Genomic DNA, 15,527 nt, shown 5'->3' on the forward strand with positions numbered 1-15,527 from the left:
TGCACCCTTTGCCTTGAAGAGGAAACCTCTGCTCTCATATTGTCCATGACACATCCAGAAGCTACTGCTGGCATTGTTTCTCACTGGGACTGGAGTATGACTTGAGTGTCCTTATGACCTAAAAAAGCAGAAGTTGTTGCTCCAGATCCTGCTGCCTCTGCCACTGTGCAAGGGATACCGGCAAAAACAAAATCACATCTGGCCTGTAATGAGAGTTAGCCCAACTCTTAGCAGCACTAATACCTGAAATCCCTTAGGAGTTGGTCCGAAAAAGAAATGACATATAGAATTTACATTGAGGAATTTTCCTGCCAGGAAGAATTCCTTACTTTCCTTCCCAATGCACTAGCAAGATTATCACTGAATCCACACAGTGTAGTATGTAAGTATATCCAGCTACAGAAATTAAGGACTATATGTGTAAGGAAGTTTCTTTTACTATTTAACTGTTTTTATTTGCTCTGTCTCACTATATTAGTTACTGTTTTGAGATATGGATGAAATGCTACTCAAAGCCTGTTTCATAAAAACCAGAATACTTAGGAGAAGATCACTGAAGGGACAAAAGTGATAAAGTAATTATCTGTGGGATTGGATTTAACACAGACCAGATGGTACCAAAGAAGAGGCAAGAATGCTTTGAAGAATAACTGTGAGTGCTGATTCCTCCACTTAGAGAATTTACACTGATAATGAGCAGTATCAGAGATAATTAATTCATCCGAAGTATCTTGTATCTCAGGCCTTGTCTTTCTTAAGACTGACTAACGTTTGCTGCTGAAATCTGAAGTGCTGGAAGCATGCATGTGCAAGAATATACTTTGAAACCTAGAAACTCATTGTATAAAGCCACTTTATTCAGGAGTTATTAAGGTATTTTCTCTGCTCACTGCCACATAATGTATGTGTTTCTAAATATCCATCTGCGTTTCTTCTGTTTCTCTGACAGTCACTGACTGCCTTTTAATGTTGTCTGTTCTCTTAAGGGAAGAATCAAGTTTAAGGTACAGACTTCAGTTTGCTTCCACTGATATTATTATGGCAGTATCCCCCTACTTACAGAGGACTGACTATTGTTTTGAAAATAGATTATTTCTATTAATATATTTTATTTGAATAAGGCACTAGAAACATTTGTTTTATACGATACTTTCAATGTTTAAGATCTTTCTTTGCTGTGTTAAAAACAGGCACTGCAGAATCATTGAAGTATTTTCCCAAAGAAGAGTTCAACTTGCCTAGTTCCTAATCCTGTAATTACTTATGCATGTAGTTAAGAGTAAAAACACTTCCCTTGTAATCACTTGGAGAAGGACATGATGAATCATGGCCTTTGCTATATAGTCTCAGTGTCTAGAAGTACTCCCATAAATCACAATAATAATGATCCTTTTTTCTCCTACTTAAATGAGTATTGTACCAACACAAAAGGTTTTGAACACAGGTTTTTACAGGAAAATATTTTTTGTTTTAAGTATTATCTGTCTGAAGGTAACATAAAGGAGCATTTTAACCACCCATTCAGTAAATTTTGACTTAGCTTTTAGCCAAGCTTTTTGTTCTCCAAGTGAAAAAAAAATCAAAATATGATATCCTATTGACTAAAATGCCAAACTCAGAGACAAAATTCTCATTGGCTTCCCTATAGATGAGGATTTCGAAAGAAACATGTATGTATGTAGCATGGGCTAGTTCTAGTAGTGCGGAGACTTACAGGTCACTGACAAAATAAAAGAAAAACTCAAACTCAGCCGTGCAGAACTATCAGAAATTGGTTAGAACACCGCACAACTTTTTTAGCTTTCCAGTCACACACACACCTTCTCCAACTGCTCTTCCTGCTAAATAAATAAACCATAAAAGAAGCCTGGAAAACCCTATAGCACACAGGTAGATTTTGTGAGGCTTGTATATAAAAATAATATGTAATAATATACTTTTTCTCTCAGTCCTCACTCAGGCACAGTTGAAGCCAAGGATGAAGTATAAAATGATTGATCAATTTTTCTCTAGAATCTTGAGAAAAAACTTTTTATAAATTTTATATATTCCTATTAATACTTTATACAGAACATTCTGAAATAGATCCAGTGTACATTTCTGCTGTTTCGGGTTGCACATGCCATCTTGCACTTTATATAGAGATGGCTTTCATTAATACTGAAGTAAACTGAATGCGTTTTTTACTCAGTGGGCTTTGGCCACTCTATCCCCTTCCTCCCCTTTATGTGTCAGTTGTAAATTGCTTGATAAATGCTCTGTTTCATGCTTCCCCACTCTTGGCCTGCAACATCTTTAAAGATTCAAAAGACATAGGAAGGCTAAAAAGGCAACAGGTAGGTAATACAGCAGACGGCTCCATCTCCAGTTAAACTTGCTCAGAGTAACAAGCAGTAAGATTGTATTTTTTCTGCAGGGTGCAGGGGGAGAGGCCATGAATGAAAATAAATTTCTGAACACAGACTCCAGCACAGGATCAGTGGAAACTACCGTCAAGCCCTTACCATTCAAAGATCCAAACTTCATCGTAAGTATATTATTTTAACAATTTGAAATTCTAAACTTTTCCCATAAAACATTAACTAAGATTCCAGTAACTGTATTCCTAATGTAAATATTAACAAAATCAGCTTAACAGCCAAATAAAAGGTTGACAGTTTTTAAGAAATTTACCTCAATTCTATGGTCCAAAGACTATATTATAACGTGAAAATGGCACTGGTCCAGAGACAGAACAGCTATATTAAATTCTGGAATGGAGTCAGAAAACCTGCTAGATCCAGGTAAGTGTGGAAGTTTTATGATGTGGTGTCTCACAAACTACCAAAGTTAGAGAGGAGCAATTAACACCGCTGTGAAAGGTAGGAATCCCATGTTCCAGTTCCCAGCCAAGGCAGGCTGCAAAGCAATTGAACTAGAAATCAGCCAGAGAGTCAGTGGTGAATGGCATTTGCTCCTCTTCTGGTCCCTGAAACTCTTAACAGACTTGTAGTGTCTTCTTCCCGTCATTGCTAGATTTAGAAGCAAATGCCAGAAGACTGGCCTGCCGGCATTCAGTCATGTAAATGCTGACAGCTGATGAAATGCAGGCTCCTAAACACTCTGAGGTTTAAACTGGGGGAGAAGGTGAAGGAAGATTACAGCTAGTAATGCTGTCACTGCTAGTTTGTTTTTAATATCTTTTTATCTTGCTGTGCCAAAGCCAGCTAACTCATTGGCACACTGTACAAATGCTTTCTAGACAAGCAAACTTCTCAGACTGCTGGTCCTAAGCCAGTACTTAGAAAGAAGGATTTTATCACAGATTTCATTCTGTATGAATAAGATACAATATCTCACAGCATAAACCCTGGGTAATTGGGCATCGCACAGCTGACTAAGTACAGGTTTGGCAGGGGGTATAAAATTTACCTCTGACATGCAAGTCACTCTATATCTGCTTTGCAGACTACTTCTGTCATGAGTGGGGCATTCAAACGACTGTATAGTTTACTCACTAATCCTCCAGCAAGCACCAGCATCTTTGAGAAATGAGGCTTATTGGAAAAGCTCCTTCTGTGCCCAGAGGCATTCCATGTAGCTTCCATATAGGATTTAAATAACCAAGAGGCCTTGCACTGATCCTTCAGTTCTTAGAGAATGTCACTATTTCCAAAGGGGCAATACTAATGTCTGCATGCTTAACATAATAATGAATGTACAGGGCCTTTGGCAACTGCTGTAGAAATAATAGGCAGTTATAATAAAGAATCTGAAATTGTCCTCTCCAATACAATTACTAATTTGAGAAGAAATGCATTGAGTTTTAGCTAGTATTTCATTGGTATGACCTAGTAGTAACAATTTGGATGACTTTTTGCATCCTTTCACCTAATTTGCATTAAAAGGAAGAAAATAAATCAAATAGTGTCTATCTCTCATACATATGCCAAAGTTTGAACCATTACCTCACAGCAGAGGATATACTTAAGAGCATAGAATAAGGAAGAAATTACCTTTTCCTAAACTTTCTGAGTGGAATTTACATCCCTTGGCAATGGGGAAGGGGAAGAAGACTTTCTGACAGTTGTATAGAGCAATATCTGCTATAGAGCAGTAGCTCCACCTGTCCTAGCTCCAGCTTTCTCTGAACTTCACTAGTGCAGAAGTAGCTCAGGTCATATATCTTATCTTAATATATCTTATGTCTACAAAAAAAGCTTTCTCATTGAATCTTTCCTCCTATGATTCTCATCAATTTAACAGGTTTATTTAGAAACCATTCACAGCAGAAGACTGTTTGTGGAACTTTGCTGAGTTTCTGTGAGACTCATGTGGCAGGTAGTAATTATTAACAGAAATAACAACTCCCCAATTGTAAGAACATTTTCTTTTCTGACATAGAGCTATAAATCTGTGTCCTTTGATCATTTAGAAGTATTACAGTGTGTTGCGCAGCTTCTGTCTCTGGAGGGACATAAATAAATTAGTCTTTAGCAATCACATTTGATAACTGAAAATACCATTATAGTACCTGTGACAAGCCTTCCATTAATGTACCTTTCAAAATGCAAAATTGTCTTGGCAGCCAACATTCTATTTATTATTCTTTTTCTATTATCCTGTCTTTTTTCCTTTGAAAGAAAAATAAAATTTCCAGAAAGTTTCTCATAGTATTTATTACATTTTGCAAGATCAGTTGTGTTTGCTGCAGTCATGGATAATTTATAAAAGAGCTAGAGTTTCACCTGTAATATGCCATAAAAAGGAGAGAGGAAATTTAGCTGTGTAATCACAATTTCAGACACAGCTTCATAGTAATAAGTTCTAATACGAAGGGAGTACGTACAGAATCCTGTAATCTCTGGCTAAACCTAACCACATTGATTTTCTATTTCCATGTGAAGAGCAGATTTTAATTTCCCTCATTTAATCAAAAACATAGAAGCTTTGACACAGTCCAAAAAGCTTTGTTTTTCTTGCAGCCAAGATTAAAGTGTACAGTATATTATCCTACTGATGAAATAAGTGAGGATAACAAATGGTTCATGACAAGATGAGACGTATCAGAAAGACTATGAAATAGAAGTGTTATTAGTATTCTTTGTTTATTTTTTTCTCTAAACACCATATTTTTAATTCTAGCACTCCGGCATTGGTGGAGCAGCAGCTGGCAAGAAGAACAGAACTTGGAAGAACCTAAAACAAATTCTTGCTTCTGAAAGGGCATTGCCATGGCAACTAAATGATCCTAGCTGTAAGCTGCTTAGACGCTTCGCATGTATTTATAAATAATAGAATCCTCACAAATAACTTTCTTTAAAACAAATCTAAATTATTTCATCAGTGCATGCCATATCCTGCTTGAACAGGGGTCAGTACTATATTTAAGACTAGTCCAATCACAATGGTGAGCCCCAAGCGGAAATCAGGGGAAAGCAAATAATTTAGAGTATCACGACAAAGTTCAAATACATTTGGAGAGAGAGTTTAATAAAGGAAATATATTTATCCAAACCAGGTCAGAAACCCTTATTCCCATCAGGTTTTTGTCACCTCTTCACTGATTAGGAGCCTGCCCTTCCTCTGCATACAGCCCAGAGGTCTTCTGGTGGGTGGCTGCTATTCGATTAGCTATATTTGAACTATTTTCAAATTGATTCTGCTAAGCCACATACCTGCAGAAGCTTAGACCTTAGCCCAAGCTTCCTACCTAGCCCCTTATCCTAGATTCTTGGGAGATTTAAATCCTACATCCCCTCTTTAGTACAGCACAGCTGAAACTACATTATTATCAGTCCTGATTAGCAGTCCTAGCTGGTGTACATCCACAGGAGCAGAGTTACAGCAGTGGTCTTAATCTAGATTTACTTCAAGTCTACTTGTAAAGTAGGATACTATTGAACTTAGCTGGAGGCAGAATGGGATCCTCAGATTTTACTTAAGCAAGTGGAGGCATTTCAGAATTGAGCATATGCATATACTTTTTGTCAGACGCGGTACTTTATCCAAAAATAGCTTGCCATTTTTTGAAGTGTTTTAGACACAACTGTTAAAGAAAAATGCAGACTACTGTGTGTTCCTGGCTATTGTAACTGACAATCTGCTGATGTTGCTATTTCTACTATGCTCTGTTTGCAACCATAAATTTACAGGATTTTTTTAAAAAGGAGGAAGGAGAAATTCACTTTCATATTTAAAACTAGCTGTCTGTGGCATTAGGGTCTTTTGAATTATGAGATGATATGTTAAAAATCTGATGTGAAGGGAGCATTTGAATTGATCATAGCATCTGAATAAGTTGCAAATGAGATCATAAAAGAACAAAGAAATGAGTCAGGTACAAGATATTTTTGTAAACATCCAAAATTGGGGATTTAACTGCTTAAACATACCAACTGTATCTTGAAAAATGTTTATGAATGACAGTTGCCGTCTAAAGGGCACCAAAAACCAGCAATTTCCACCACTTAATTTAAACATTCAGACAATTTTCTAGGTCACTGACTGGGCTTAAAGTGGTACATGCTTAAAGATTTAACTGATTTAAAAGATTACTTTCCTTTTGTGGATTACAGTATTTCAGAGCTTCGATCTTGAGCAATGTTTCATGATCTTAACATATAACATGAATATGATAAAGGCTATGCTTTGCATGTGACTGACTGTAGGGGAATTCGTTAAGACTTGGAAAAAATCAACACAATTTGAATAGGTCTTGCATTTTTCCTTTTGGGGAGGGAAGTTCTGCTTGCTGAACTCTATTAGAGAGATGAGCAGGATCAGGCTGTGATTTACAGTGATTACAGGCTAAATGTTTTCAGAGGTTTCATATTTCTTTGCCTTGGTCTTGCTAATTAATAGAGATCTCAGAAATTAGGTTTATGTATTAAAATATACATAAAACACTGAGTTTATCCCTTTGTTTGTCTCTAGATTTTAATATTGATGCTCCTCCTTCCTTTAAGCCTGCCAAGAAATATTCTGACATTTCAGGACTTCCGGTAAGTATTTTATCTTTCCCTCCAAAATTGGCATCTCACTTTCCACAATGAAGTAGTGCTGGTGCATTGTTTTGTAAAAGATGTACATGCTGAGGTTCCTATTCAGCCTTGGTCTTAATAGTTATCCAGTGATTTAGGGCCAAACCCCAGCTACTATCACTACCTCACAGAATCCTTAGGTTGTTAATAAATGTCAGGACAGATTAAATAGCTTGTCCTGCCAGGTCGCTCCTATGACACCATTTCCTCAGCTGTAGAATCTACATTGGTCCCCACCATTTCTAATTCTCTAGATCGTTGCACTGAAAGCTGGTAGTCCACAGTCTTCATGACTGCTAGCTTTGCCAAGCTCTAACCACACTGACTGAAACTTTCCATGCTGAATGTTTGCATGAGGCCGATCTGTTTCATTGTATCTTGTAGAGGAAGTTTAAAAAGATGGCTCAGCAATTTTCAATAATGAGATTAGGCAAAATTATATTGATTGGCCCAGGTTAAAAAAAATCTTTGTTATTGCTCTCAAACTTTCCCTCAAACAAATCAGCCAGAAACAGACACTTGGCGTAGACTTTTGAGAATTTCAAATACCCTCATGCTTCAGAGCTGGAACTTGGAGTTTGGCAGATGTATATCCTATGTGTCACATATGGCCTCTTTTACATATTTTTGTTAAAGAAAAAAGAAAAAGGGGAAAAAACCCCACCCTCACGTTTGACTTAGATACAGTTTGCACATGCTCCAAAAAGTCTCAGTAGTTACGATTTGGTGCCTGAATTCCCCAAAGATTCTGTTGGCACAAAACAGGAGTAAGTCATTGAATTCTGCCCAGCGAAAAATTTGTATCTGCTGCTGAAACTGTTCCTATGTGACATGAATAATTTTACTTAAAACAGTTGTTAGTAACAGCATATCTTTTCAGTTTTCACCATCAGCTCCCGGTGATTTATTTTGCAGAAACCTGTGTATTTATTGCAATTGAAATGAATGTGAATGTTGTATTTTGCTTAAGTAATGGTTACACTAGCTAACTACAGTAATGAAGACTTTATAATACCAAAGAATCTTAGACAGAATTTCTGGGGCCCCTTTTCCCGGTTTAATCTGTTTTTCATCCATAGGGCACTGGCCCGCCTTCACAGGCTTGATATCACCTCACAAGAGATGTCTTTAAAGGTACAAATTTGTTATGTAGATGCAGGTTAACATACCATTTGCATTCTGTACACTGAATTAGGCGAAAGTCCTCAGTAGGAAACAAAATGAGTGAGCCCTTAATTAAGGACTGCCTTATAGTACATACACAGTGTAAGGCATCAAAGAACAGCTATAGCACCAACTGTAATCCTGCACATTCTAGCATGTGTTTTCTTTGACTTTTTAATTTTATAACTAACACATTTAAATAAGGCACCTAGGAGGTGGCATGTTTGCAGCCTGTGCCTCCTAATGTGATTTGGAAATGGAGTGGGTTGCTCAGATAGAGGATGGTAACCCTTAGTGTTCAAGAGGGAATGGGAAAGCAACATTTCCCTCACAGATGAACAGGCAGACAGCAAATGGAAGAGACTGCTCACAAACTGAGGGAAAATAATTCCCTCCAGCCAGTCAGACTTACATTCTTGTACTTGTAGCAGTATTGCTTTGATATAATAGCAGCTTGTTTTCAGAGAAGGAGCAGGGATCAGTTGAATAAAGCACTTTGCATAAGTACCCCTGCTCTATATAAAGATGCAGTGGATAGAGGAATAGGGGATAGGTGGGCATATGAAATAATAATGAGCAGATTTCACCAACATAGCAAAAATTCTATCCTGGATCACTTAGTGGTGCTCATCTTTTCTCTATCCTCTCCCCTTAGAGCTGCTTTGCAAGTGTTAGTAGCGCTCACACCAGCTGTTAGTAAGTTGTTGCAACATCTCTGCTGTTTGCTGCTAAGCTGTGGGGCAGAAGGCATAGAAGCATAAGTTCCTTTCACTGGCCCATCTCCAAGGAGATATAATACTTTCCAGCGCTGACCTTTGATGCATTTCAAAACTAGTCAGTCGCACCTATAGCAAGGTGATGATGCAGGATGTAAATGTGAGTGGAGACCACATCCCTACCGGTTAAGGGTCAGTTTAGTCATAGGAAATAAATCATTCTCTCAGTTCCCCAGCTTTCTTTACCATCTCCCGCTTTCCATCAGTGATTTATGTGCTCTAAGTATTCTAGCTCAGTATAAATACTCTCTATACAAATCCATTCAGTGCTTCTTTTGTTTTCTTCTCCTCTATTTCCACTTTTTTTTTCCTTAATTTTCCATCCTCTAATTGCATTGTGAGTCAAGTTTCCTATTTTACCTGGCCTGCAAGGTTCTCCAGACTATGATAAAATTACTGTGTTTAAAAAAATCTTTTTTATTAAAATAACCGAGACAGTGTGTCCTTTAAATTGCTAGTCTAGAAATGTTTCATAAGAAGCGCTAAATACACTTTCAAGATCATTTCCTAGTGGAAAGATATGTAGGACAATAGAATATTTTAGAAATCTAGTATTAGAAAAATGCCCCTGTATCTTCCGTGTAAAATCTAAAAGCATTTGTGTAAGAATATATTTTCTATGGAAATGCTGGATTCCCCGTGGGGAAAAAAAAGAGAAAACAAATTCCTTAGCATTACCCATTTAGGGAAGAATTAAATGGTCAAGCAGGTACAAAAAGAGAAATATATTAAAACACTCTCAATCAGTATACTTGCACTTGTATTAAATGCCACAATTAAATTCTGCTGATCCTCTTCTGTCTCTGTGTGTAACACAAATGGAATTAAATTTACCAATGTTCTCAGCAGAACAGCCTATATATTTTTGTAAGGCAGCTTAGAATTCAAAAGCTATTATTTACTATATTGACACTGGAAAATAAACCTATTATTTCCAAACTTGCAAGATATGTATTTAGATATTTTAACATGCAAAACAGAGTAATTTATTGTAAAGAAGATTAAAAAAAAACCACCAAAACTTCAAATGTTTATATTTCTCTTCCTTTTCTGAAAATGGATGAGCCCTGTTACTATAGAAACAGATTGAGATAACTAGTTTATTGTGTTTTAAGAGTATGTCTCTCTGGCCTTTGACTTAGTTTTTTAAACATGACAGAGTTTTTTCTTTGCAAAATCATCTTGCTTTACTCTTCTAATCTATTTAATTATTGCTGAAGTATTGGTAAAGTTTGTTTTCAGACTGAAGTCATGGCATAAATGAGTTATCATACATTAGTGTCTGCAAACAGTGCCCCAATACAAAGTATCAGAATGGTGGAGAATTGCCATAGTATTTTTAACCTAGATTGGTGCATAATACAAATCGCAGATATTGCTTGACTAGTTTATTACTGAATCATGCACATTTGAAAAGCTGTCTAAATGGTTAGCCTTTTCTTACATGAGGCCAGAGGTAAAGTTTGAAATAAAAATAAATTTAGACCTGCTGTAACCATGAAGTTACCACCACTGATAAATTTATTCCTAATGTTCTATGTTTGAAAATTAATTGATGACTTGACTGTTAGCTGACTACATTTAATTAACCTGGTGGCATTTCTTTGTAAAGAAACAAGCTGCAAATAACACTAAATTTTCTGAGTCATATCACACCAAACGATTAACTGGGTTGTTACCATAGTCAACAGGTGCTTCCCAACATAAAAATGGTAGAGGCCTCTGCACTATGACAGTATGGAGGGGGAGAATACTCCAGCTCTTCCTGACCTTTTCTATTTTTAGTAGCAATGTCTTAGGGGATCTCAACTGCCTGTGCCTTGCAGCCTGCCACCATCTCGTGTTAAAGAGCGGTATGGAAAACACTTTCAAAGTTTTGGGAGATGCTTGGTAATCCATTGCTGAACAGGCAATGATTGTCCTGGAGACTGAAGGTGGGGAGGCAATACCCTGAAGCCTGCCTTCTCCCAGCACAGCCTCCTGGCCTACCCCTGAGCTCATCCGAGCTCCAGGTTTCTGTAGCAACAAGGAAGGGGAGAGGATAGAAGGAAACTGGCACCACTCCCAGGCATCCAGGGTCCAAATATAGCTGGGGATACAAGCATAGCCCAGGGTGAGCTGGCCAGACTGTTATCCTAAAAGCAGGCATCTGTAGCAAAACACAGTGCTGAGTTCAAATTTCTTATCGGTTCAGGCACAGAACCATAAGCTGAGACTCCCTAGCTTTAACAACCACTTTAAAGTAAATTAAAAGCTAAGTTGTATGCAGCAAGAGAAAAGCAGTCCAAAGCTATGAGAGCGCCCATAATTCAGCCTCTTTGTGGGTAATTTATTGGCAGCAGCCTGACTGCTTGGAGAGCTGCCTTGCGAGAGACTGCACAAGGCACAGAGTTGCTAGGGTGAGTTTAGAACTGAGGAATTTCTTTTGCGCTGTGTTTTGTATGTAACTTATTTCGGCCCTCTGTTATGTTTAATGCATTTCTAATGTGATTTTATAGGGGTCTGTTAACGTTTCATAAGTTCTGACATAAGGAGAAAGAAAAAGAGACAAACTTTTGGTCACGTGGTAGAACAGCAGTGCTGTTACTGGGAACAGAAACTCACTATTTTGTGGTCTTGTAATTAAGACACTTTTTTACTATTATGATTTGAAATTTTATTTGAATAGTGTCTCTACCATTGTTTGTTTTTCAGGCAAATTACACAGATCCCCAGAGCAAGCTAAGGTTCAGTACTATCGAAGAATTTGCTTATATTCGGATGCTCCCTTCAGATGTGGTTACAGGATACCTAGCTCTAAGGAAAGCAACAAGTATTGTTTCCTGAAGAGACTAAATATTGTCGTACATCGCTTGTGAACAGTGCTAATTTTGAGCGTCATGATGGAAACTGACTGTGGAACTGAGGTTCTTTAAAACTATCCATGGATTTTTACATCTGGAAGTAGTTGATGATACATGCATTTGAAGAACATATGGATTTAATTTTCATAAATGCTGATATTTGTTAGTTTGCCAATTTGTTAGCAATTTGGTTTGGTGAACAGAATAACTTAGACCTTAAGGATATGTATTTGCACCATAATGTCTCATTTATATTAATTTCTGTAGAGACAGGATTTCATCTCCACCCTGTGTATTTTATGTACTGCCCTGGCTCAGAAGGAATCCTCATCTGAATCAAGGAAAAGGCACCAAGATACCCAAACATCTAAACCCCTTACCAGCTGCGCTTGCCACTTGGCTATAAATAAGTTTGTCCCATCTGTAAAATGAAGCTAAAATACCTGGCAAGTACTGCTGTTGTGATGACTGTTTATGGTACTGAGCACTGTGGAAATGAACAGCTTCACACAAATATTTCCATTGAAGCACTGCCAGCATAAATAAAGTTGGACTCATACTTGTTTGTAAAGTACTCTAATGAATACACATAACGGGATTAAATCAAATCGCTGGGTAACTCTTAATCGTGACACTTTGCAGTTTTTGAGTGCTTCATTTCTCAACCTCACTATTCTACCTTTCCTAGTTGGAACAGTATTAGTACTAATTAGTATGAAAAAAGTACTTATTTCCCAGACTTTTAAAAAAAGATGCTAAAGAGCAGGAGTTCCACTGTCCATTGGGAGTGTTCTGCTACCCAGATGGTCTTCAGAAAGGCAAGACCTTCTACATGAGAGCACTGAAGTTGGCACCATGAGACACTGAAAGAATAACTGAGAGCAAGTGAACATTGTCACGTTTTTGAGGAAAGAGACTGAAGGACAGTTTGGACTCTTGCTGGGGTGATGGCTGACAAGTGTCAGAATGACCATGACTTCCTGAAACAAAGTCTAGGGGCCAAGGGGGCAGAGGGTTTTCTGCCCATTCTTTCTTTCTGTCCTCTTTCTTATGACAAGCTGCTGATTTGATATCTTCTGACTTCTGAATCTTTGTCCCAGCCTTAGGCTCATGTAGGGTTTTGATCTGGACTCCAAGTTCAGGCTCAACTGCTTCTAGCCCCCAGTCACGCAGCCTTCACCGCCATACTCCGTGGATTGCCCTTTAGTTGTGGCACTTCCCTCCCTTATCTCTCGGAACCAGTGGGTGTTAGCCTGAAGGGCTGCTAGGCAAGTTACTCCTTGCTGTGGAAATGCTCTCTTCCCATGTATAAAACTGCCAAGTGGAAGTCTTGTACCATAGCTTGTTAGTTCTGGACTTCCCAGGTCACTGAGGAGATAAGGTGCTGGTCACAGGACAGCACTTCTGTCACACTGAAGCTCCATCATGGACATCAGGATCTTGTGCAAGGCACATTCTTCTCTTTGACTGCCCAAGCAGCACACAGCAGTGACTAGTTAGTTTCTAAGCTGCACTTTAAATGCACATTTCTATAGACATGACAATTAAGATTATTTTTTTCTCATTGAAAGAATAAATATGCAAAGTGTTATTATGCTAGTTTAATTTCAACTCCAAACCAGGAAAAGCAATAATGGCATACACTGTTTAATGAAAGTTGGTGGGACTCATTCCTCAGTTTTTGTGATCTAATATTGCCAAAAACAAATTCTAAGTCTTTGACGTGCTTACAATAGATCCTTCAAAGCCCTAGATATCAGATTAGGCTACAACTGTATCACAGTACAAAAAAGAATAAGACAGGATATCTCTCTGCATGCCTGTAAGCATCCAAGCCACATTCTCTTTGCATCCGAGTTTTATAATGGATGTGTTTAACTTACTTTACATTCTGAAGATGTGTTTATAAGATAAGCTTAGCATTGATATGAAAAAACACATAGAACTGCTGTAAGATCATTTTTGTTTTAAATAAATAGACAGCAGCTCACAAAATCAATTTCATGAGCTTGTTCTCTCCCACAAATATTTTTAACATTCTTTGGGAATGACTGTGTAGGAGCCCAGGTTCCTCCACTATCAGAAGTGCTCCATGCACTACTGCACTCTATATTAAGATGTTGCCTCTTGGCTAATTTCTGCTGCACAGCATTTATGCATTTCATTTTCAAATTCTAAGTGTCGTGCTGAATAAATCAGCATCATCTTAGATTTGGAAGAAACATTAGTGACTCTTCTCTCAATGCTCTGTATCCATATGGTGGCTGCTAGATTCCCTTTTCTTCCTTTCCATGTTTCTTCCATTGTTGGCTATTTTTTCCTAGTCGTTAGCACTTCCCTTTTACTCCTTACACTGTGCAGTAGTCAAGCCAAGAGTGATGAATCGGCCACCAGCACCATTCAGCATTACATCGATCAACGACTGTTTACTATGTGGAACAATCAAAACAAATTTGTTTTAGCAGGAAGCTGAGGACAGAATAGATCTAGTGGCCAACATGTACAATGCTGTTCAGTCCAGCTGGGTTCCTTTAGGGAACAGCATGTGAACCTGCTGCTCTCATCAGTGCCCTCTCTGAGAGAACAGACCAACACCTCCCTTGCTTTATATAAGAGAAAATATGGATAAGTGAAAAGCTTATCAGTGCCACAGAGTAGTTCTAAAGTGTCTTATTGACAGCTTTAGAGGAAGTGAAAATTGAGAAGTACATTTATATATAAACAGGATGTTATCTAGATAAATATACATAAGTTGAATTTAAATTGAAAAAAGGACAAAGGAAAAGAGAAGCAGCAACAAATACCATTTCAGACTTGGGGAGAATATGTTTTGACTAATAGCACTGCCACATCTATAAAGCAGAAAGCCAGCAGTCAGGGTGAGGACTAATCTGTTCTAATACAGCTGTTACTGTCTGGGAAGCATCACCTGAATGCATTACTTAATAGAGACCATGGATGGCTTCAGCCTCACATGCATTTGCATTAATATGTTCCCCTGTCATCCCCCTGTAACGGCTTACAGTGCGCCAGTTGCTAAACTCCCACAGAAATCCCACTGACATTAATGGGAATTGAGCTTGTCCAGCAACTTGCAAGGAGCAGTCCAACTGGCAAAGCTTTAGCCTTAGTCTTTTTGGCAGGTGGAAAACATATTTTCCTTGCCTCATCTGTCCTATCCCAGAGGCCAAGCTCCTGTTTCCCTATGCAGCTACTTACCTAACACACACCACTGGTCCAGCAAACACTGGAGATGGTGTGTTGCATCCAGCTTACTGTGGAGGTTTCTGTTTTTATTTAAGACTGCAGTAGCTTGTATTTACCCCATACTTTGGGTGGATCTGCTTGCTCTCAAAGGCCAGGAAAAAGCAGGCAACTACCTCTGCAGTGGTCAGCCCCAGGACAGCAGAACCTCTGTAGCTGAACTGTCTGATGTGGCCTAAACCCTGGTGCTGAAAGGATGCTGTGCTGAGCTGGGGCAGAGGCTGGATCCCATGGGGCTCTGGGACTGCGGAGCCAGCTACTCCCAAGGAAAGGGGTTCACTGAGAGCTATGAGAGGAATGAAGCTCTCAACAGCTGTGGTTGCTGCCTCCATGCTCTTTAGTGGATGGGAAAGCAGGGTGTAGGAGCTCCAGGGCTCTTGCCTTTATTATTCGCTGCTGGTTCAAACAGCAGGTGTGTACCCATGGAAACTTCCTGCCCCAGCCCTTCCCCTGGCTGT

General features: G+C 38.5%; 1 protein-coding gene across 1 annotated transcript in view; it reads left to right on the forward strand.

The window, feature by feature from the left end:
- The window catches only part of INO80C (INO80 complex subunit C), a 28,980-nt gene extending 16,543 nt beyond the window's left edge, over positions 1-12,437 (forward strand). Inside the window, exons 2-5 of the mRNA XM_027741750.2 lie at positions 2,417-2,527; positions 5,125-5,236; positions 6,916-6,983; positions 11,657-12,437. Of these exons, the coding sequence (XP_027597551.1) occupies positions 2,417-2,527; positions 5,125-5,236; positions 6,916-6,983; positions 11,657-11,788 (423 nt within the window). The 3' untranslated portion in view covers positions 11,789-12,437. The remainder of the gene's footprint in view (positions 1-2,416; positions 2,528-5,124; positions 5,237-6,915; positions 6,984-11,656) is intronic.
- The last annotated feature ends 3,090 nt before the right edge of the window (positions 12,438-15,527 follow it).

This window comes from Pipra filicauda, unplaced genomic scaffold (assembly GCF_003945595.2).
Source record: "Pipra filicauda isolate LSUMZ 115617 unplaced genomic scaffold, ASM394559v2 scaffold331_size1881853_pilon, whole genome shotgun sequence".
Classification (NCBI taxonomy): Eukaryota; Metazoa; Chordata; class Aves; order Passeriformes; family Pipridae; genus Pipra; species Pipra filicauda.